General features: G+C 38.5%; 1 protein-coding gene across 2 annotated transcripts in view; it reads right to left on the reverse strand.

Moving 5' to 3' along the window:
• NR5A2 (nuclear receptor subfamily 5 group A member 2) overlaps positions 1 to 24,890 on the reverse strand; it is a 77,762-nt gene that overhangs the window by 19,640 nt on the left and 33,232 nt on the right. For both annotated transcript variants that reach the window (XM_072127202.1, XM_072127201.1), the window contains exons 4-5: positions 23,653 to 24,299; positions 516 to 635 (exon numbers count right to left, since the gene is read on the reverse strand). In XM_072127202.1, coding sequence (XP_071983303.1) covers positions 516 to 635; positions 23,653 to 24,299 — 767 coding nt within the window. The remainder of the gene's footprint in view (positions 1 to 515; positions 636 to 23,652; positions 24,300 to 24,890) is intronic.

Below are 24,890 nucleotides of genomic sequence, written 5' to 3' on the forward strand. Positions count from 1 at the left end.
GGCAATAAGGTCACCCTAAGTTCTGTGAAATGTAAGCATGGAAACAGGTGACAAGTTCAGTGTGTTAGTGACAGCTGGGACAATGTGCACCTGTTGTGCTGCTGTATATATGTGTGCCCAGAAATAGATGTGGTAAGTCATTTCTTATCTTATATCAGTTCCTAAGCATGTCAGTAAGTGTACATGCCATTGAGTTCTGCTAATGTCCATTTATCTACATTGGGTCTCGGGTATTAATGCAGTAGAATGCATTAAACATATAACATGTACTTTACATTCAGTACAACACATGATAAATGTTTAATAATGATGTATTACCTGAAAAAAAACCAAATTCTCCTATTGGGACATAGGTAGGTCCCTAAAAAGATGTTGCCACAATAGGGCCCCCTCTACTTATAGGACATGTTTCTGTAACCAGTTTATGTTGTATTTTACATGTACAATGCTCTGAAAACTCTCAGGGAAGCCAACATCACAGAAGGTTTATCAAAATGACAAATGTCAGAATGTACCTGCTGGCCTGTAACCAGGAGTATGGAGCCTTCTTTCCCATGTAGAACTTGCCGGAATATATGATCCAGAATAAGCAACTCACTCCAACAGTTCTGCAACAGCTTCATCTGATCGTCTACCTGTAACAATACATAGTTCACATATTTAACACTACTAGAGTAATAAAACAGTAGACCATCTATAAAAGCAAGCATTCCAGTGATCTAATAAGATTTGTTCCCAAACTAGGAGAAAGGGGGTCACTGTAAATATACAACATACCGTAATATAAAATCATTTATTTTTACCCAGAAGATAAGAAAACAAGGAGAAAATTGGATTTGATGTAATTGTGATAAATTAACGACTTACTACACATCATAATAAACAATGAGTGATGAGGAAGTAGAGACGGTGCAACTTCTGTTCAAGTTCTGTACCTGCAATATTCCTTCATACACTAACACAGAGGTGTTACCCATATATCTTAATAAATGTTTGAGTAAAATTTGGATTGTCTTTATCCCTTCCATACCCCCCAGGGCAGTGCCTTTTCTTCTGTTGGACTTTGAGGTAAGACCCTATTGTGTATAAAAAGGTTTTGATTATTCATCTCAGGAGGGTTCGCTGGATAAAGTATGTGGTAGCCATATTTATGCAGCTTTCACATGAACTGGTGGATGGATTGTTCAAGTACATGTCAAGCAGCTATTATTTGGTGGTGATACACCACAGATTCAAGATGAGATCCCTGGACATTATTTCTATTGTAACACTTTATTTTGGCCATATTATGTGAAGGTGAAGGCGAACCACCTGTCCACTCCCATAATAAGCCTATGAGAGTGACAAAACTCCTGAAACACCTGGTCTTATCTTTATATGGAAATATTATCTCCCTTTTCCTGGTAGGAATTTATATCAGTGGCAGGAGAAGAATTAAAGACTTGTAGCACCAGATGCTTTCTTCTCTGGGAACGTGGTGTGGTCCCCTCAGAGTCCCGGAATATACATATATATTTCTACCATTAATTACGGGAGGCAGGCAGAATTATCTTGGCTTGCATAGACGGGAGACTTCCCAATATTGATGCGGTGCACAGGAATGAGAGTCATACAGGAGCGTATTGTTAGAGGGGTGAGTGTTCTCAGGGGCAGCAGCGTTAATGATTACAGACGTCCTGTTTTCATGAAAGAGCAAAACTTCTGTAAACACGCAAGAAAAATGCCGTGTCAAACACCAACGACACTCTCATCGGATGCCAGGCATTAATCATCATTTCATGGAACGTGACTCTGAATTCATACCTCTTCTAATAGAAGTAAAATATATATATTTATAGGATTCACCCTAAATATCAAAGGTCAAACAGGTGACATGAAATGCGATCACGACACTCAGTGCCAGAATGTCCATACAAAATCCATGATATCCATGATACTACCTCCAAGTTAGGCTGATGAATCTTTTGTGATACTGGTCCAACTTTAGTCACTTTGCAGTCTGAAGTCATCACAAAATATACCGGAAACCGAAAAAGTGAAGCAGAATAAAATTTGGTCTATAATTGTTCATAAAGGTTACCGATCTATATGGATAAAACATCATGACAGCCTTGAATGTTAGCTGTCTGAACAAGTCCTGAAGCTCTGTTGTGAATTTACTTGTGTCAGAGTAACATATTAGTAGCATTTCCTAACTTATAACTGAAAATGTCAGCTATTGGGGATAATTTAATAAGGGTCCACAGAGCGCCTTTTCGTCGGGTTTCCCGTCGATTTCCATTTGTGCTGCATATAACGGGATTTTGGGGCATGCGATCGGATTTTGGAGCATCAGCACCAGCTTGCACACGACACAAATTGGGGGGCGGGACGTCGGACAACCCAACGGATTCGGACTATGCACGGGATTTAACATTTCAAATTGTGTCGCAAGACACGCACTCACATACACCAAGAAGAAGAAGGTGAACTCCGGCGGACCTCAGCGGGGGAAGCGACGGATGCAGGATCATTTTAATCGAAAGGTGTGGTTTCCTTTCCAGTAAAAAAAAAAACCCACTTGCAGGTCCAGCATATGTAAAAGGTTAGCACATAATTGTGCCAGAAGTTTTCATGAACATGAACAGACGCTTAGATCTATCTATGTGTTTTTTAGCACAAAAATATAAAAAAAAAAATGGGGTACAAATCCAAACTAGGGGTGTGGTTGCCATTCAAACACATCCTTATTAAAGTTAATAGGTCAGGGGTGCTTTATAGGTGAAATCCAATCTGGCCACTTTTTATGACATGTCACCTGGGCCTGTAATATTATAAAGGATAGTGTGAACTGGGTGTAATCAGAAATATTCTGCATATGATTTTGCTGGTATATTATCTCTTCCAATACTCCAAATGGTAACTTTTTCAATATTTTATAGGAAATGGGCAGCACACAATAAGAACCTGAGTGTCTGAACTTGTTTGACATTCTTCACTCTTTGATTATTGTCTTGTGACTTACAGCTACAACAAACATGTCCACTGCAAGTCAGGAATCCTTACAAAAAGGAAATGGTCAGATTCTTACAGGATGAAGAACTGAAGGGAATTACCAGTTAATGGTGAAAAGTAATAATTTTAACATCCTGTTACACTTACCAATCAGAAAGAAAAGCTTTCTTTTCTGCAGGATGTATATGCTAACCAAGGGATACATAAAAACTTAGGGGCATGATTGACTGGTCTGGGTACTGTAGTAGAAATGAAAATGCTGATTGTCAGTATCTATAAGAGGGCAGATATTTTCTTCCTAGGCTGACAAAAAACACTGATGCCTTAGTAACACAACAGACAGTGCAACTATGCAACTATAAGATTACAGCTGCACAGTTCTCTCCATCCACTCTCTGCAGTCATCAGTCACTAAGTTACATCCAGAGCCTGGAGAGATGAGCTACCACTGCATACAAGACATTCGGAATGATCTCTTTCACTGTGGATTCAAAGGTACCATCTGCTTGACTGCCATAGAATATTGGGATCAATTCACATTCTGCCCTAGATCATCACTGTTCTAGAACTCCAAGTACATGGATTTTGCCCACTTTAATGTAATAAAACATTAGGGAGATTCTGACATGAATCTGTTCACAGTCATAGACCATCAAGAAGCCCTACATAGTTTTCGAAAGGATTCTGCCATAAACCACCAGCTATATGAGCCATTAGTACTGCTGGGAAGGTGACAGACATACAGTAAGAGCATGCATGTGATGTAACCAGTTTATAGCACTAGTGTCGGAGGGATATAGCAGATTCTTCCTGTATACAGCAAAGTTTCCTTCCTGTGTTATGGGATCAGAGGCGAAAGAATTTTCATCCTAACACATTTTCTGCCCCAGATGACACACTTGTTCATACATAACAATAGGAAGAAGATTGAAGGAAGCTGCTTCTTATAGCAATGCCCAGGAGAGTGTAGATGTATGTGTATAGTGTGATGTATTAGTGACTAGAAGTAGGTGTGTGTACATAGTCGTGTGTCTATACCACTGCAGACTTTCTTTGAGATCTGTGCCCCGCAGTAGCTTTACTTACAGCTCACTGGTGGTAATTTATCATTAGATCAGCTCCTTATGTCAGTTCCATGTCTGTCGTTGGAGCTCCGCTGCCGTCAGATTCATTAAAGTGGCAGAATTCTTATGCTATAGGGGGTTATTTGTGACAATTGCATACTATCAAAAGTTGCAGAACGTAGACCCGGGTGAGGCTGGAGTCAATTTGCGCCTAAGCAGAAAATTGCAATTCTATTGTGAAAACTTGTCTATGGAAATAATGAATTTGATGCAAGTAGGGTCTATGTCAAAATGACTTTACATTGTCCTATTTTCATTTGGTGCAATGAAAAGTCACAAAACAGCATTTGCAACACAGCTGTGCCACAGCAATGCCACAAATCCCGTTAGTCCACACTTTGCTCTATGTACCTGCGAGAAACTACATGTGCATTTATGTCTAGTATGATAAAAATGGAAAGCTTCGCAAAAAAAATCCTTTCTGAGATAAAAAAAAACACAAACATTCATAGAAGGAACATGGCATCACCTTGAACTGCCCAGGAAACTTTTATGTGTCCTAAAGATCCTGTAAATAAGCACATTCATCCCAATTACAACTAATTAAGAAGGGAAATGGCATTGCTACTTTGTTTATATTATTGATCTATTAGCCAGCTGAGAGGGATTGCCCATTTGAAGTGTCAGATCTGCGCTGCAAGTGTTCTGACCCACCATTCCTCTGCCATAGGTTCCTGCTTCCTATTTCATGCCCAGCGAACTGAATCGCAGTAACCGCCAATAACAGCCCCGCAATAGATCAGGACACCGTGTCACCCACTCTCTTTTTTATGATGTTCGGGGTCAGAAATTCATCCACCCTATATTGTGAACGCCAATCAATCTAGGAGAAGATAGACCAATGAATGTGAGATCAATAACCTAAAGCAAGGAAATTGATCTGGTCCTATATAAGAATCGCAAGAGGAACTTCATTACTGTGACCTTTGACCTCATGCTTTCCCCACCAACCTCATTTCCAGATCTTACAGTTATAAGACTTTTTTTTAATATTATGACACATATGGATTTTTTTTTACCATATATCCTCCAGCATGGCTACAGGGCATATTTTAATTGCTGAATGGAATTAAGATTATCAATTATAAATATTAAGATTTGTACTTCTGCATTCACTTCTTATGTCGCCTGATAAAAGTGACATCTCTAACAAGAAGCTGTAAAAAGAATGTGCACATTTGGCATGAAATTTCCCAGATGATCAGCTTAATATTTATTTAGGAAATTAAGATTTGTCAAAGCAGTGAAGTGTGATCGCCACATCTAACTGTATTGTGATTGGCCTTGTACACTAGATCTTCTCCAACAATTGAGTAAATCCAGTGTAGGACATCAGAAGGTCCAGCAGCACCCACGGGACCAGTATGAATGACACATTCACATATGTCTACAGGAGTTGTTTCAGCTCCCACATCAAAATCTGGTGTAGAAGGGTGAAGAAGAACTTCTCCTACTCATAGACTATGGCTGTAAAACCAGCAACAACCAGCATAAACAAGTATCGCATTGCTTATGGTGAAAAGTATCTACGATTTTAACCTGTCAACCCCTGCAGCCCAAAGAGTCAATGCAACAAGAGAGCACATATAGGCATTGTAAGGGCTTAATCACCATTTTCTAATGGATAGCACATGCTTCACAATGGATGCACCCATGCTGTCACCAATCATGGGGGTCCAGCATTAAAGGCAGTTGGCAAAACCTCCGCCAGCATGTGGTTCCCCCATCTTGAATGTGATTGTGGCTCTACACCCACCTCAACACAGATCACCAACATTAGTATTGCATGTATGGAAGAAGCGATCAGACCCCCTAGGGGTCTAGTGCCTTAGTACCGTGAAAAACAATTAAAAAAAATGTAAAAATTAAAAACTTTAAATCACTCCCCTATTCCTAGAACTGAATGAATACAATCATATACATGTGGCCGCAAAACAAACAAAAGTCTCAATATACTGGCCTAAATGAAATCTTCGCCAGGTCTGGCCTGGTGGGGATTTCAGCTATAACGTGCACCAGTATATAGTGAATTTGGTGGTCACAGTACTTTTTAAGAAAAGGGTGTGAAGATGGTGAGAGGGGGAAAAAGTTGCAATTAACTTTTTCATGCTTTGTACGCCGGCAGGCGGGCCATAAAAAATGGATTGCACCTGGTACATAAGTGCTGTGCATTATGTTGCTAGTTTCTAGGATACACTTTACAGATCCAGGAAGTCCACTGCAGAGCCTCATGGGCAGCTAGGGAAAAAAACCCAAAATGAAACACAGATGTAACTTGGCTGTTAAAGAGAGACGTCACAAAGTTGCCACTTGACCATTGACATCAGATGAAAATGCCACATTTTCACAGCCGAGAATCAGCTTCATCAAGTGAATATAAACTGGAACTTGTTAGTTGTGTCCAGGCAGTGTCCTTATTACCTAAGTGTCAGGTAGTAATTTAACTTTTTAGATTTTTTTACGCATCTTTTTTTAAATGTGTCGATCATCTGATTTAATGTATCTGAACTGGTCTTAAAGCAAAGCCAGTAACCAACATCTAAAGCTGTATTCAACTATCATGGTCATGTGTGCAGGTAGGCTTTTAAGAAGAAAGTTAACAGGTCCTTGTTTTGTGTGTTTTCACAGATCACTCGGACTATAGTGAAGAAAGAGTTAAATAGTCCATAAAAAATGTACATTATTCACAGTGGATTTTCATTTTAGAAATGTCCCAGACATGGGAACATAAGCTTAGACTTAGCAGTTGATGATATATTACATCAGAACTCATTAGGGCTTATTTACTAAGGGTCTGTGGATCGCATTTCTGTTGGGCTGATTATGGTTTTCGAGGATTGCGCCACTGGGACAGGGATTTAGCAGGGGATTGTGTCGCACGCAATCAAATTGTGGCGCAGCTGCGCCGGCTTTCATGCGACAGAAATTGGACAATCCGCCTGATTTGGACTGAGCGCAGGATTTAAGATTAAAATTGTTTCGCAACCAATGCACTCACATACACTGGGAAGAAGATGGTGAACTCCGGTGGACCTGTGCGGGGTAGCTACGCATGCAGGATATCGGGCGCATGATCTTAGTGTATTGCGGCAAATTGAGTCGGGAACTCCGAGGGACTGGGTAAGTAAATGTGCCCCAATAAGTTGGTACTTGCCCCTCCGTTTACTCTTAAAGTACAGTCCATATTCCCCATTTACCATACTCTAGTTGTGGGTCTAACAAAAATTTGAACTTGAAATAAAAGTAGTTAATAATAATATCTCGCCCCTCAGGATACAGAGCTCATATGAGATGTATCAGGATTTAAGATTATCTGATGCTTTGAGAAGATGGAGTTTGCTTCGTTCACACCACAGAAATCCCTAATTTTCCCCCTGGAATAAATTAAAAAAGCTTTTCTGTTAACCTCTAGATACATCATCCTTATATATATTACTAATAAATTAAAACAGCTCGGAGACTGGAAGACGGCTCCGTCAGCCCGACTACAACTAATTATAAGCGTCTCATTGTTCAATCAATTATTCAGATAAATATTAGGTGCCTATTATGTATATAAACAGTTTATAAGCAGTTTAGGCTTGTCTAGAAGCTATAGATTTTGGAAAGCAAAATGATAGAGAAATCTAGATCCATCCATCATCTATTCCATGATGCACTTGGTTAAGTTATGAAAGACCCTCAGTCTCACGGCTCTTTCACACTGGCATTGTTTCCTCATCTGTGATTCTGTGATTTTCACTGAAGCCTTACTGAACCATTCCTTTCTATTGCTGTTTTCACATTTCAATTTTTTTCCACTAATCCGTTGTCCATAAAAAAAAAATATTAGAACCTGTCCAATTATTTTCATGCAAGCGGATCATGGAAATAAAAGTCTATGGATCTGCAAAAGAAGGAACTTATTCAGATCCGTTTTTTAATGATGATGCTGGGTAATCAGCTGTTATGTTTTCTTTCAAAAGTTAAATCTACAGATTTTTTTGTGGACATGAAAAAAAAAACGTACGTGTGGTGACAGGTTCCCTTTTAGAGTGGCCTTTTTGGTGGAAGCAAAAATGACAGTGACAGCAGAGTGGATGAATTTAACAAATCTAAAAATATATGTCCTTTAACTCATGTGGTGTGGATCTTAAAGCTACATCATGTCAGTTCTTTTTGTATATTTCCTATATATTTCTTCCTTTGGGTTGGATGTACAGAATATAACACCTGTCCACTGGCTATCCATTTTGTGATCTTTGTTGGCCACAGATTTCAACCTTTGGATCTGCATGATGGGGATTAGATTTGTTTGTATCCTTTATGCTTTATTACTACTGTACCCCTCTATGCTTTCATTTATCCGTATATCTCTCTTTACTCCATTAATCCTTACATTCATAGTGTCATAGTTTATACGGTTGAAAAAAGACACTTGTCCATCAAGTACAACCAAGTAAGGGAAGGGATTGGATGAGGAAGGGATTTAGATGAAACAATTCTATATAACATAACCATCAATGTTATTTAGGTGTAAAAAGGCATCTAGACCCTTCTTGAAGCCATTAGTTCATCGATATATGGCTTAGATTATATCAGGATCCAAAAGCTTTATATTAAACCTACAGTATAATTGTCAACTTAATGTTGTTAGAAAAGTAGGGAAAGTTTCGATTCTCCAAGAAAGGCCTATTCATTCCATACAGATTCAGCATTTTTGTTTCAGCAGACAATTTAAAGCAATTTTCCTTCATTCCTACTTGAATTTGGGATCCAAATAATAAAATCCCTTTATAAAGTCGTGAATTATATCCAAAGCATGTTGCCAAATCTTTAGAGGCTCCATCAATAAAAGTAATATACGCACTTACATACCAGTAACCATCCTGTGACAAATTGGTTGGACAGGGAAAGCAACCACCAAGACAAATAAATTGGTTAAATGTGCCTAACCTCAGCTTCCATAAAGCAATAACCCCTAGAATATATTACAAATAAATCTCATATATCCCAACCGGAAATGAGAAGATGGTGAAGTCCCCTGCTGCCACCCAGTGACACTGACCTGACCCCCACTAAGTCAGAATTTAATTAAGGGTTCTTATTAAGGGCAGCCGTGAAGAAACTAATGAGTGTTTTTACAGAGCTAATTACAGCCAGCCACAGAAGCGAGAATGAATGATTAATATTAACTCAGGACAAAGCAGAGAAATACACTGTATACATCATGGCAGGTGCTAAGACAGCAGTGATGAGATGATTATTCAGAAATAATCAAGGTATAAAAACTTTTAGAATGTTTTCAGACTTAAGTTTTACCTCTTACTGGAATGTGCCAGAAGTGTGGTGTGAGTGGTGCCAAAGACATAGCTTGCTCTCATCAAATGTTTTAGATACCTTTATGATTTTTCCAAGTATGGCTTCACAGAAAAGGGGCATGACTTCAGGCATAACTCCCAACCATCTTGGATCTAGCAGGGAAGTCCAGGCACTATCACTCAGCCTCTGGTACTGCTGTTTATAGAAGAGCAGACAGACCTTATGTGCTGATATCATCCTGCCTGCCACCTTCACCTTGGGGGAGAAGTAATTGCCTCTTTTTTATTAAGCAGCAACAAGGGGGAGCTGGAGGCACAATATGATGGGGTGCTACTTGGGGATGTTATATGTGGGGAAGCGGCTTTGGGGTGCATAATAAGAGGGGGAGCTGCTGGTTGACACAATATCAGGAGCTTCACAATATAAGGGGGTCACAATGTGAGGGGGAGCTTGGAGAGACTAAGGGGTAAACTATACTATGTGGAGGTGAAGTAAGGAGGAGGGAAAAAGGCAAAGCTTAGGGTAAAGAAAGTTTCCGCAGCGCTCTACGTGTGCCGCATCTTTTCTCCCTCTTACTGCATTGCAGAAGTTGGGAACTGTGACTTCAGGTAAAGTTGGATTGTCATAAATTTCCAAACTGTGCTCAAAAAATTGTGCCAAAATGTTGATTCTCCGCTTAGTAGGCAAGGGGGTCCTATAGGTGACTGGGTGTTTTCCTTAAAAATTTGTTAAATAATCTTTCCTCAAAACCTATATATACTGTATATCAATTTGCTCAGCCTCTCCTGCTATAAAACATGACGGCCTGCAGAACACATTGGGGGGGAATTTATTAAGACTGGCTATTTGAGCGGCAGTCTTAAAATCCACCTGCTGGTTGTCGTGCTCCTGTATCCACTAAGTAGTAGTAAATGCGACCGCAAACTCTGGTCTCTGGTGGAGACTATAGTAAAGTGGCGAGTCGGTGTTCATCACCCATCAGTGAGAACAGCACCGCCATCAATCCAGAGAGTTCCCGCTGTTCTCATGATCGGTAGAGGTCCCAGGAGTTGCCCCTTCTCTGATCAGCTTGTTATCTTCTACAGTTAAACTCTTTTAACTTCACTCCATATGCCCAAATTATGAGCCTAAATATTGACTTAGCGTTAAAATCAAGCATAATAAACCATGGACACTTACTCATAGATCCAGGCACTGTGACTGTGGTAATCTTCTTATATTGGTTATCCATGGCCTCCATTCTACTAGAATCAACTACTGCTACTGAGACGGGTTCTGGAGGGTATTACCCAAGCCCCTCAGTCCTGTATATTTGCAGGCTGTTACAATAAGCAGAGCAGGTCTCCCCTCACACTGCACTTCCTGCTGCTAGTGGGGCAGAGGGAGGAGGGGCATATCATGGGGAAAGTGAAACATGTTCTTCTCATTGTTACAGCCTGTGAAGCTACACGCCCAGGGCCCTTAGGGCTAATTAGCATAATTTTAAGAGTTGAATAACCGAACCCGTGAGCACCCAACAGTGACCTCAGCAGGCCCAAGTTAAACCATCTGTCTTCCATTACTGTCCACTGATGCAGCTCCATGTCCTACTGCTATATGGAATATACACTGCATTGCTTATAAATATTATTTTGACAAGAGCTAAAGCAATTTTTCAGGATATAGGTATTTTAACTAGTATAGGTCATCAATATTGGCACGGTAGGGCTCAGTCACCCTCTACACAGTTACATCCCTGCATAGTGCTCCTCTGTTCCCTACAAAAAACTAATAGATTTTCAGCCCTCCTGGTCAGGGAAGGATTAAGGTTATTAGGAAGGGGCTACATTACCAGATTGACAGAGTGATTCTACAAATCCTTTTCTGGCAGTATAAAAAAAAACTTTAAAAGAGCTATTCACTGGTGTATTTTGGGGTGAAAATGATTAATGTTATAGCTCCTTTATCTGCCGAAAAGGACCCTGGACATAAATCAATCATGCAGATCATGCACATGCACCAATAGTTCAATATATGGATAATTTGCAGCCTAGTGAATTGTGTATCCTAAGTATTTGCTTGAGTCTATGGAAGAGAAAAAGAGTGCATAAGTTCCATTTCATCTGTCATAGTCCTCCTATGAGATGACAGCTGCACTATGTTGATATATGACCCCATTAGTTTGCCGATTCAGAATAGTCTTTAGCCTAACCAACCACTTTTGTGTGCTCTAAGAGAACTTTATAACCTCAGTGCCCAAATAATCTAAGCTTGACATAAAGTGGGGAATTTTGTTAGCATTTAATACAGTGTTTGACAGCTGGGAATAGTGGTAGCCCATCACATTGCACTTAGTAGAGATACAAATATAATACTGATCTGTTATTCTATTCAACTGTATCACATGAACGAGGAATTTTGAGCTGCCACGTCATTTTAAGGTGATCTTTTTATTTTGCTACTTGTAGGTAATGTAGTGGGCATGTCTCTGTTTGTATTGGTACATGTAGTGTTAATGCAGTCACTACAGGACATTACAAGAGGCGCGTCACACACATCTAGGAAAGAATCCGAGTAATGAGAGACTAGTAACTTAATTCAGCGCTGCACAGACGGTTAAATACCTGGCACCCACAAAGCAAACTAAGACCTCTTACTATCAAACTCCTTCAAAAGGAGCAGTAAATTACTGCTAACATATACGAGGATCTCATGGGCCGCAGTATTACATGTATTGATGGAACGGTCACCTGCACATTCAGTACTTTACTACACTCAGATGACTTCTGAATTAACAGTCAATATATTTTTCTATATAATAATTCCAATAATAGTCAATAGAGGATATTTATCACGACTTGTCCACCAGTTTTTGGAGTTCAAGCCCAGGAATAATCACAATTCCTGGTACAATGCTATAAACTGTGATTATTTTCCCTATTATGCCACTATCCCTATCATGCGTGTCGCACCTCCCCTCACACACCATCTTGGCGTGGAGGAATGTGAATGGAGGTGCACCACGTGGCCTGATATGGTTCAAGCTAAAGCGCAATTCTATGGCAGATGGGAACTGCTGGAGGCTGAAGCCTCCTAATATATCCAACACACACCATGCGCCGGCGTATGATAAATGACCCTCCAATCTGTCTTTATAGAGGAGTCATCACCTCTTCTGTCATGTCCATTTTAGTAAATACCTAAATTCTTAAGAACCATTCCTCTGTTACTCCTCCTGGAAAGCGCTAGACATTTTTAGAATGTTTGTTGAAATATCCACAGCTGGGGTCAACACTAAGATGTCAATTCTGTAACCAGTTCATTGATTAATTTTGGTTCATCATCAATTCATAAATATCCTGTAAATTATTGGGGGAACTTCTATTACAAAATTCTGATGTTGAAAAAATTGCAGCAAATTGAATCTTGTTTTACTTTACTGAAAAGTGGGCTGCTAGCCTCGCAAGCTAATGTGCGCCAGATAAATCAAGTTTTTGAAAAAGTTGCACAGATTTTAACTCACCAGCAGGCGGTGACATGAAGAGTAAAGGACAATAGAAAGTAGAGGATTTGACCTAGTAAATAACTACCAATAATAACACCTCCCCCTCCAGTCAAGGAGGCGGAGTGTGTAGCACTGTAGTCAAGGTCTCCCCAGCTCGGACTGTGATTGATGGTTCTGTGTAGAGGTACATAAGTAACCAGCTCTCCAGAGGTCCTGATGTTGGAAGGCAGAAGGGCTATTCTGAAGTCGGGAGGGCTTGACTTCAGTGCTAAACTCTCTGTGTTCTTTCTTAAAAATTCATTTTCTTGATGATGGCATCACGCTGGGCCAAGAAAGATACATAAACTTCTTCATAACATACTGATATGGAAAATGTATAAAAATCATGCAATATTACATAAATTTGACAGAAATTACTGCAACACACAACAGAAGTCCCTCTTGATAAATACCCCATGTGTGCCCTTAGTGATAAAATAATGTGTGCCCATGCTTGCATCTCTTTAATTGGTTCCTAATGGTCCATACCCTTGGGGGGCACAGAGAGTGTGACTTCGCCTAGAAATCTTAGGAGTATCTAAGGTGTATATCCCTATATGAGGAGATGACTACTAAAACTATACATTATAGTTGGGTGGGGGGTTTTGCATTGGAGCCCAGCTTCATGTTATCCCTCCAACTGCAGAATCTCTCTCTGTATAAATAAATTATTATTTTATTATAAATGTATGTTATATGCTATGAGCCATAATTGCTCATGAATATCTTTGTGTACTGAATATAAAGCAATGGTAATGATGGTAATGGTAATGATAGCATTAATAGAATATAAGCAACCTAGTATTTGTTTTATATCCGTAAAAAGAATGTAATAAAACCCCTTCCGTGCATGTGCATGGTCTATGACTGTAAGGGTCATCTACAAAGGCTTTCATTTTGCCTTGTGCATAATCAGGCTGTGATAATATATAAACATATTGTTCTCTGCACCTGTGACCCAAGGGGTTAAAGGGAAGGCGGTGAAAACTTAGAGAGCTCAGCACAATTTTTATGAGTTGCAGGAAGGGGCAGTAGAGAAAAACTCACACTCCATAACAGATTGCGGACACAGGATCATCTATCAGGACAGCAGCGCAGCCACTTTCGGACGGCTCTGCTCAAATGAAATAATATATCTTTGAAAAGCAATGCCGGCTTTAGGATGTGGCCCCATATATCAAGAGAGTGGATACGCTCCAGGTCCATTAACACTTCACCTGGTATCCCCTAGTCCTTCAGAGGACGACCCTGCCCTTGTCCTCTTACTCGCTGTTCATCTAGTGAGGATGCAGAACATGGGGAGGGCTCTGAGATAATTCAAAGGCAATGAAGCAGGGAAGCCTGTGACAGGTCTAAGCTTCTCGAGCTGTGACTATGCAGAGGGATAACCTCTATGAGAAGACAGTGGCCAGTGTGTAAAACTACAGTACTTCACTTCATAATCCCCAATGGGGGGGTGGGGCGGTGGGACCTATTTAAGATGCAGAATGCTCTGCCATGGTACATGCTGGTGATATTTTATTATTAGAAATATCATCTTCAGGCATGTATTCATATGGTCTTTATAGAAAGAATCATATGAATATATCACACAGTTACAGTATCTTGCTTTATATACAGTGGCATTGGAATAGTGTAGAAAGGGGGTAATGTCGGTTTTTGAGTAAAATGTACTGAATCTGCTAATATGTAGTACCTTGCATGTACATAGATGCGATGGTTAATATTTAAGAATTAGGAGTAATACAGATAAGGGGTGCACTTTGTAATCCTCATTATCAGTTATTAATCTCCCAATAGACATCATTGTATCCAATGATCCTAAAATAGTCTATTTGTCACATTGCTGCATTAGGTTTATTTTAGTCTTGAAGATTAGACGCGTGATGCATGTGGATACTACAAAGTGTTTCTTGAATTTCTTAGGCTGAACGATCACCTAGTGCCAAGATCTGCTATTACAATAGCTTTATCCATGAGGGCACTCAGACATATAATTGTCACCTTTTATTATTGTCCTCTTACTCACATAGAAGCTCCACACAACTGATGACAGTTTGGTTATTTGGCACCTTCTTTCCATCACCCTTAAACGGGGAAAAATGTTGGAGTCAACCTTTCTGTTCATGTTTAACCACGCTCTGAATCGACGAACAGATATAAACGCTCTTATATTACAATAAGAATAATTGCATCAAGCAGGTTTTATTGGCTCAAGGTTATTCTTCATAATACTGTAGGTTAAAGCAAAAATGAGAATATGAGTTCGAAAAAAAGTAGACCGCCTCCAGTCTACATTATTAGGTGCAAGCCTCCGACCCCAATCTCAATCTGGATTAAAGGAAATCTACCAAGTAAAGCAGGGGCACTCATAGATCCAGGCACTGTGACTGGGGAAATCTTCTTATATTTACATCCATCTTTTGCCTTCTCCCTTCTAAAATCAACTTTTAAAAGTATGCTTATGAGACTGAAAGTCTACCCTAGCCCCTCTGTGATCTGGCTTTATTGACTGTTACACTGTCTCAATCCCCCCCCCCCTCTTGCTCCCTCAGGACTGTGCTTTGAAGGAAGCAGGGGGGAGGTAGAGACCAGGGAGGAAGGAGGCCATGGATAACAAATATAAGGAGATGACCACAGGCACAGTGCTTGGATCTATGAGTAAGTGTCCCTGGTTTATCATTATGGATTTCGATGGTAGATTTCCTTTAAGAACGGGTAATTTTAGGCCCCACTCAAGAAGGTTCAGTGAAGAAGCTGGATGCTTTATACACCCATATGAATGCAAAATTTTTTGCCCTCAAGCTTGAGGAAGGACTTTGTAGTGTGGTAAATAAAGAATCCCGGCCTTTTTGCTTATTTTTCAGTCTCTCTACCTTTCTCTGGTCCATCTGTATACACATTGAAACAAACTGAGAAGATGAGTAAGAAAAGAGATATATTAACAGGACATGATGTCACATAATGGCTGTTCTCAGCAAACCTTCTGGTTAGGGAAGACGGAGCCATTAGTTCACTACCATTAATACACTTTATTCTTAGGGGGTCTGACCGTCTGACCACTTAAACATGTCACTGCCAGCGAAATCCAGTCAATATAAGGATGTACTTAGTATAGCTGAAACAAGGCAAAAGTTGCTGATACTAGCAGTAATGCAGCACAGATGGAGATATGTCGGATATTGACTTTGTTAACATACATCTATTGTAATCATTTACTGTAATAACATTAAAGTATTGTTTTTTAATGAGAAAATGGTTAAATGTATAAAATGTTACATGTATAGATACATATTTATCAATATGTTGCCATTGAAAAATTGCAATAAAAGGATCTATAAAATAGGTTTCATTTAAATATGAAAATATCATGTGGGAATACACCTGAAAGTTATGTTCACATATGCCAGATCCATTGGAAGTAGAAAAGATTCTGCATTGTGTGCTGGGAGTTTCACAAACCACTTTGAGAAGGAAATAATTGTAGAATTTTCTGCAGTTTATCTTCCACTTGCAGAACTGTGAGTGCAGCTTTGGGATAGAGACCTGGTATACTGTAACAACCTGTGCTTGATCAGAACATTTATTTGGATTTTTTAATGGGATTATGAGACCATCAGTATGACATGAAATTAATGGACCCTAATATCTGATAAGGATGAGATCATTTTACATTACGGACGCAGATCTATATCCTTTCTTTGTAGAGACTGGGTTGAGGGGAGAGGTCACTATAGTTTCCATATGACCATAATAAATGATGAAACATGATTTCATTGCACATTTCTCCTTAAAGGGGAAAACATGGCTGCTTTTAGCCAAAACAGCGCCACATCTGACCTGGTTTGTGTTGGCACTGCAGCTCAGCTGTACAGAGATGAATGGAGCAATACCACACACACGACACCATGGAGCTGTTTTTGTAAGAAATCAGCCATGTTATTCAACCTCTGGACAACACCTAAGGTATAATGGATGGGATTATATGTGTAATATGTATGACTAAATAGTTTTGTTACATCATTCAGTAACGTAAACTATAAAAAAAATTAAAAGTTTACACTTACGATATTATGCATCATATGTCATACATATCCAAAGCCTAAAACTATTTGAAAAATACGAAATTGACATAACTAGATATTCAATTATATTTCAGAAAACAATATATTCTGAACAGTGAGAGTTTCTATCACTTAAATTCGGTATATGAAATGATTACTCTAATTTGGGACATATCACGGACACATATATTTGTATACAATGTATTGTGGATTACTGGTTTAGTGAATGTACAGCACAAACTACTCGTAAGTTTAAAAATGCATATATTTTGTATATTATTTAATCCATAAGCAAAAATAGACAAAAAAGTAAAAAAAAAATGTTGTGGATTCTGTCTTTTGCTATGATATAATGTCTTCAAGATGTCTCTGAATATTATTAAGGAGACAAATAGTGTCCGAGGTAAACGCTGCTCTTCATTATACACCTGAGAAATAAGTCATTGTCACTTAAGGGCAAAAGTCGTTTGTCACTAGTTGCATTCTGAAGAAGCTATGTTTTTGTTGGCCATGTGACATAAAGGAGCCACTTCATTAAAGTAAACAGCACTAAAAACTGGAAGTGATCCCTGTGCATGGAAAGTTCAGGAGCACAACAGTAGACGGTGACAAGCACAGTGTGAGGTTACTCAGGAAGCTGCCGCTAGGTCTACAAGTCAAGTCCGGCACACACTCGCTTAGCTCTGAGATAAGACTCTGTTCACACCAGTCTGATGATCCCTTTAACACAATAACTTAATTCAAAGGAAAAACTGGCCAAAGCCTTCTTCATACACGTACATTACATGCACATGCCATAAATTTTAAATATTTTTAGTATTTTACCAAGTATTTACTACTTTTTATCAGTCTTATTATGGGACCATTTTTTATCAAATAATTACATTTGTTATACTGTCAGTATTGAGTCCTATAGAGAAACCAACGGGGAAAAACAACAGAAAAAAATTCATAACTAGAGTATTTTACCTTTTGAAAAAAAGAACCAAATCCAATCAAAAAGCATTATTTTAGTTTATTTTCCTTTCTTTTAATAAACCATCTAGCAGTAGATATGAGCGAATCATGAAAGATCCGCTTTACTGATGCTTGATCAAATTTTTTGTAAGATTCGATTCAGGTTTTAATTCAGTTCTCTAAAAGATATATTTATATATATTTATTTATTTTTATTTTTTTTAAAAGTCATCTCATTTTGTACATATCTTAGGAATTTTTGAATTTTGGGTTTTCAGTAAAACTTTAATAATGGACGCCTAAAGGACGTGGGATAACAATAGAAACCATCAAAAGTTCATTGAAATCACGAAAAACAGGAACAAAATCACAAATCGGTAATAACAGCAGATCACTGCTTTCATAGAATATATTAAAGCTATAGATTATGAAGAATATGAATCAGAAATATAATCACGGACTGGTACTAAGTTCATTCACAATTTTTGGCAACATTTTCCCTACACAGATCAATGAAGTATTACTAGATATGAATCACACTACAGACTAGTGTGACCAGAGATCTAGGTCCAAGATCTCATCACAAGAGCATTTGCTTCTACATAGGCCGATTTATGTGATAGGCTGATCCCTTAGGATGACCACAAATAGCATCACAGAAGTGGTAGAAAATATTGAGTGTAACTGGTGAAAAATGGACCAATGACATAATTTATAGCATTTATCAACTTATATCTTTAAAAACAGTCCCAACTCAAGCAAAGGACACAGCAATATGTACAAATAGCAAAAGTCCACGCTAAGTGTACTAAGCAATGTGAGTAATAAGCTCCCAGTAGGTCTCATATCTCCCAATCACTAAGTATATCCTTAAATACAGCTCCTGGAGCTCTCTGTAGATCAGTAGAGAAAACAAGGAGGAATGACAGGGGCTGAGACAAGGTTCCAGGTAGATTCTCCTGGTAACACATTCGTGAGAATAACCAATGTTACCTTGTGGTGACTCTACCGGAGACGTTGAGAGTTACAATGAGAAATGAGACCAGGATACAGCACACAATGTGTTATGTGCCGGCGATCAGGGTTACAATGTAATAACAGATGTCACGGGAAAATGGAAGCAGCACATGTTCAAAGCCTGAGCTACAACAATTGTGAAGATTGTTTCCATTGTTTAATGAATTATTAATGAGTAAAATCAATGTCATCTCTGTGAAAACAATTTAACTCTGGTTTCCAACCTGCTGGCTACATTTTATATGAGACAATGGAGGTAAGGAGTTTTTCTGTGTATAGTAATACGTACAATATAATTACAATAAAGTAATTGGTAAGTAAAAAGTATCTCTGCCTAATGTAGACTATCTTCTCAGCATATATGTGTACATAATGCATGGGTTGTTTAGGCCACAATTTTCTGTTTTCGAAAATTCTGTGCTATTTTTGCATTTTTTAAAGTGTTTTTTTTTGTATGTATATATATAGAATGCTCTACAAATATCTCTTCATGGTTGTGTTTCTTTGGCCTTTTGCGACTCTTTTTGCAGCATATAATGAAGTTGCTGTGGAGGACTGTTAAAGATATAACACATTTTTGATAATGGCAAATAAAATAAAAATAAAAATGCCGATAAAATGCTGAAAAATTCAGAAAAAATTGAATAAAGAACGTCCATGGTCATATAATGCTGTACACATGAGCTAATACCTGTCACTACAATGGTTTAGAGCTGCTCTTTCACTATTGCCTAAACTTTAGGCAATAGTAAGTATTATAAACAGTGCTTTATACACAGAGTTTTCTATGCCTGCAACATCTTAGATCCTCTAATATTTTATATTTATATATATATATATGGTTGTTGTTTGTGAATGTGTAACTAAGTCTTAGTGAGTGCTATTTACTAAGTAAATACAGAAGCCTAGTTCCTAAATCTCTTGGTGTCTTATTTTCCTTCCACCTATGCTCTTGTATCAGTGTAGATTTTGCTTGTAGGATTCCAAGTTGTAATATAAATGTATATATTAACATCATAACGTCCAGGGTGTTAGGGGCTTGTGAGGCCTACAGAATTCTTTGCACCCTTTCTGACCTGTTGCATGTGATCCAAATAGTTGGAACATGCTGCCCCTGTGACCAGATACACATGTGCACATAAGGAGGAATAGTTATGTCATGTGGAGCCGCAGCATAGTAAACCGAAGCCTCATTGTTAAACTGAGAAATCCTTAAAAATAACCCTTGCCCCTTTGAACGTTCCGTGTGATATGGAAACACTATCTGAAGAATATTCGTGGCTATCTATTATCCCACTTCTATATTTATCCCTCCTTTTGTTCCTACTTGGCTCATATTACTGGAAGTGCTAAATATAAAGTGGAGCTGGGGGCAGAACACTTTATTCATTATATTTCCTCTGTTTATGAGGCAAATCCACAAACTCTTCTCTTTGGGGTTTATTTAAAGTTATCATGGTTTTAAATAGTGTGGATGGTTTACTCCCAGGGCACGGAGGTGCGGTGTGTGCGTCTTGTAAACAGATTAGCATTTATTAGAATTTCATAAACTTGTGAACCTTTTACCAGAAACTAGTATGATCTAGTTCAGCCGCTCTTTCACATTCAGAAACTCAAAGTATTGCACTTGTTTCTTCATTAACGCCACTGACTCCAGGCAGACAAAAATTTTATTTATTTTTTTAAAAAAGCATACTGCCCTTTTTGAGAATATTTAAAGGGGCCAAATGTTTGAGTTCTGAGTTGCACTAAAAATAGTGCTTTTTTTTTTAACAATTTGCTCACTTCTTGTTTGTTTTATTTTTTGGGACCCATTATATTAGTTGGAACCTTAGATACAACACTAAGTTTTTTGTCACCATATGACGTTTAAGCTATGGAAACATTAGGGCACATGTATCATTTATTTTCTTTTGTGACTTTTTGTAAAGTTGTCTGAAGTCAGTGCCATGTATCTTTCTAAATTTGTCTCTGTTTAGTTTTGTTTTTATTTTTAGGTGCATTTATGGAACAAACATCTAAAAAAAATGTGTAATTTGCTCTAAAAAAAAAGTTGCAAAACAAAGAAAACATCTGTCTTGGAAAGATACATTCAGGAACACTGCAACAGACACACCCAAAGCTAACTTCTTATGACCATGGCATAGTGGCAAAAATGCACCTTAAAAGTCCCCCCCAAAATTTTAAAAACGCAAATTCATGTGTGGAACAGCATCCAGTCAGACAACAAATTACTGGTAACTCACATATAGGTAGGGGCACACACCAGATGATGATTCTAATTGCCAGAATCCAATTGTAGATAAAGTAGAAAAAAGTAGCAGCCCTCCAGGATGAAGTATTAAATTAAAGTCTTCCTTTATTTATCAGATCTATGGTATCATACCTCTGATGAATAAAGAAAGAATTTTGATCATTGAGTGCTGTAGATATTTTCTACTTTGTAAAAACACTCAACAACTCAAGAGAAAAAAAAAGATACATGTCCCCCATTGTGTAGTTTTGGTTGTTGAAGTGGCACATTTCATTACAAATCTGTAACAATTTTCCCTGTTGAATTTTTTTTTGTAGCTGTGGATTTTGCGTTTGTAATTTTCGCAAAGAAAAATCAGGAGTAAATAGATTGCATGTGGACAGACCCTGAAGGATTACAAATAGCCCGGCTAAGTTTAACTTGTTAAGGGAGCCCCATGTCAGATAATTTTGGGGCTATTCTCCTTTTCCAAAAAAGACCTTATCTTGAGTCATCTCAATTTCTTTTCATCCCTCAAGTTATAACACTTCTTAAAAAGACTAAATGGTAAAGGTAAGTAACAACTGGACATCAATGAAAGCTATAATTAGCTGTTTTATATATAGGTATCCAAAGTCTACACAGGAACATTTTAAAATTCTATAGATAATCTATAGTATAACAAACAATAGGCATATTTGGACAATAATATGGGAACCAATCATTTACTGGTTTGCTGTGATTACAATCCAATTGCATAAGAATGTATTGATCTTCTCAGAAAATCACTAGTGTAATTGCAGAAAAATGTATTGAGAGATCCGATGACAAATTATTGCTATTTAACCTGGCACAAAGGAAGACTTCAGTTAGTAGGTGTCAATGAGTTTTTAAAAATTCTGCAATGCTGAGCCTGAGTGACTGTATGTGTATGATACTGGATTAGGCACCACTATCTCAGGCCCTATAATAGACTTAAATTTGGAGAAAATTCTAAAGCGTCCCATTTACTTTAGGTAGTTGCTTTAGCTGACAACTATGCTTAGTAGCACCATTGTGTGCTTGGGTATTCCTTCCCTATATGGAGGCCGGCACTATAACTAATACATTAAAGTTATGTGGCTTGGTACATTTTAGATGGTCTTCCAGTCATTCTATAGATGACAGGTTTTTCTGATATCAGTTTAATATCTATGGGCAGCTTAAGACCTGTTCTTAAATAACTTACACAGGGAGTGGGTGACTCTTATACCATCTTTCTGAACACCAGCAATAAACTGTGACTGTATATCTGCTGTGTGACACATAGCAACTCATAAAAAACACATACACCAACACAATTGAAAAACATCTTGAAAATGCATATATGAATGAATGCGCTTCCTATTGTGCCTACAAGAAGATCAGATGGGGATTTGCTATGTTGCTATAAGTATACCCCCTAGGCCTTTCTTTAGAGCAGACCTTCCTCTCAACTGGAAAATGGAAATGGTCTATGCTCATTAACCACTGACGGTGGAGGGGAGTCTATAGGAAGAGGGGGGGCAGCAGCGGGTAGATACTATGGAGATGACAGAAAGGCACACAACCCTTTACTATTTACTGAAAGCAAGTGGACTGTAGAGACAGGTTAAGTAACAGATGAAATAAGTTGCTTTGCCTTAACAATCTGGAGTCGGTGACTGCTCATGACAAGGAGCTGGAAAGTGATTACTGCTCTCTTAATAACTGGTGGGGAAGTTGTACAATTCAGTTGCCTGTACAATAGGCCCACTGCTGTGCCTGCTGTATGCCATCAGTAATTGAAAGAACAGACCTGAACGTTGCTTTCATCAAGTCCGTTAGAGACATTTCCTGCTTTTAGAACTTATGAAAATCTAAGACACTTCTAGCTCCTAATTATATGTGACTTGTTAGCCTAAATAATTAAACATCCTTTCAGCACTGCCGTGGAAAAACCTAACCCTATGGGTCAGCCGTGAGGATTTTCAATAACTCCAACAAGTTATTAAGTGAACTCTACAAGGTTGTACCATGAACAAATATAGCATTCACAGAGGCTCAATCAAATGTATTCTTTGATGTACTTTATGTTGGCAAACGCCCTTTCTCTCACCTTATGCCCATGCCATACTCACCAAATTACTGCTGTATGTGCCCTTTCACATACACTATTCTTTCAAGAGTTTTAGGCATATAGTGGCATGTGGGTTGTTTTATTTTGTACATTTTTTCTGGCTTTTTTGAAATTCCAAAGGGAAATTTCTGGAAAAATGCAGTTTTTGCTTTTAGTAGAAAAAAAGGTCTACAAACCTTAAACACAAAAATACTGCATATTTACCCTTTTAAACATTTTCTATACACTCTCATTATGTACATTTTATAATTCCAATAAAGATATAAAAAACAGCTTAACTGCTGTAATTTTACCAGTCTTACCTTTAACTCTCTGAAGAATATGCTACTCCTCGCCCATTCGACAATAGAAAACAATGTCTGATCAGCCATTTTGCACATGAGTCCAAATGTGTTAAGTTTATCGTGTTTGCTCCTGTTGGCCTGCTCCTGCTGTAGATACGTCATGATCTTGCTTTGGACTTGAGGCTCATCAGGCTCACATTTCAAGAGTTCCACTATAAGATGTGGTATATTGGAAGGGGAACTGGACTGATAACTGTCCATGTAAGAGTATCCCATTATAGACTCTGGAGAACTCGTATAAGGGTCCGGGTACTCCGATTTGATAGCACGGCTGGGGAAATGACCATAGGTTTGGTAACCTTGCAGGCTGCCATGAGGTGGCATGGCCATGCTGATAGGTGACGTCACAAAGGGGCTTCTGTCATAGTCTGTTGGAGGAAGGGCGGCATGGTTTAGAGGTAGACCCTTAGATGCCGAGTGGATATTTTGGATAGCCGAAGAAATGGTCAAATCTGTGGGAATGGCTTGGATGACCTGACTCATAGCTTCTAGTTTAAGTCCATTGGCTCGGATTAAAGCTTTTTTCTGTTGTTTGAGAGCACGGTCCCGTTTGTACATTGGCCCAAATTTGTTCCTCCCTCCACGCATTCGGTCGGCCCTTACAGCTGTAAAACAAAGAAAGTCAATTTATGATAATTTTATGATATTAAAGCAGCAATATGAAAATTAGTAGCAAGCACTTCAATAAAATCAAAATAATGCTCAGAATCATATGACCATAATGTCTCATATACAGCATCTATACAGTTCCTGACTTGCCTTTGTCCCCCTTTTGCATGGATTTTCTATATCTTTCTCCTTTGTGTCGATGACTCTTTTATACCATGATACCTACATAATAGTGTCAGCTTGTTACTTTCTTAAAGCAAAAAAAAAATTTGATTTTTATTTTCACTAAAGCTTCTGAAACGCAAAGTCTTCAGTTTTAGGAATAATTAAAAAGAAATGTGGTTCAGCTGCAGCCAGGGGGGGGATTTTAATGGGGTTTGTCACAGCGGTAAGTTTCATTGTGGTGCAAGTTTAATGGGATAGCGAGTGACACTGACTGCGCCTACCTTGGCCAGTGGCTCTTATGCAAAGGAGTGATTACACCGCCATTAAAAATGCATGGAGATCTCAGATACACATCTTGTATAAAGACTTCTGCAATTAATGAATCCCTGTAATTTATAGGCTACAATTTAGGTTTAATAGGG

The sequence above is a fragment of the Engystomops pustulosus genome, chromosome 10 (assembly GCF_040894005.1).
Source record: "Engystomops pustulosus chromosome 10, aEngPut4.maternal, whole genome shotgun sequence".
Taxonomy (NCBI): Eukaryota; Metazoa; Chordata; class Amphibia; order Anura; family Leptodactylidae; genus Engystomops; species Engystomops pustulosus.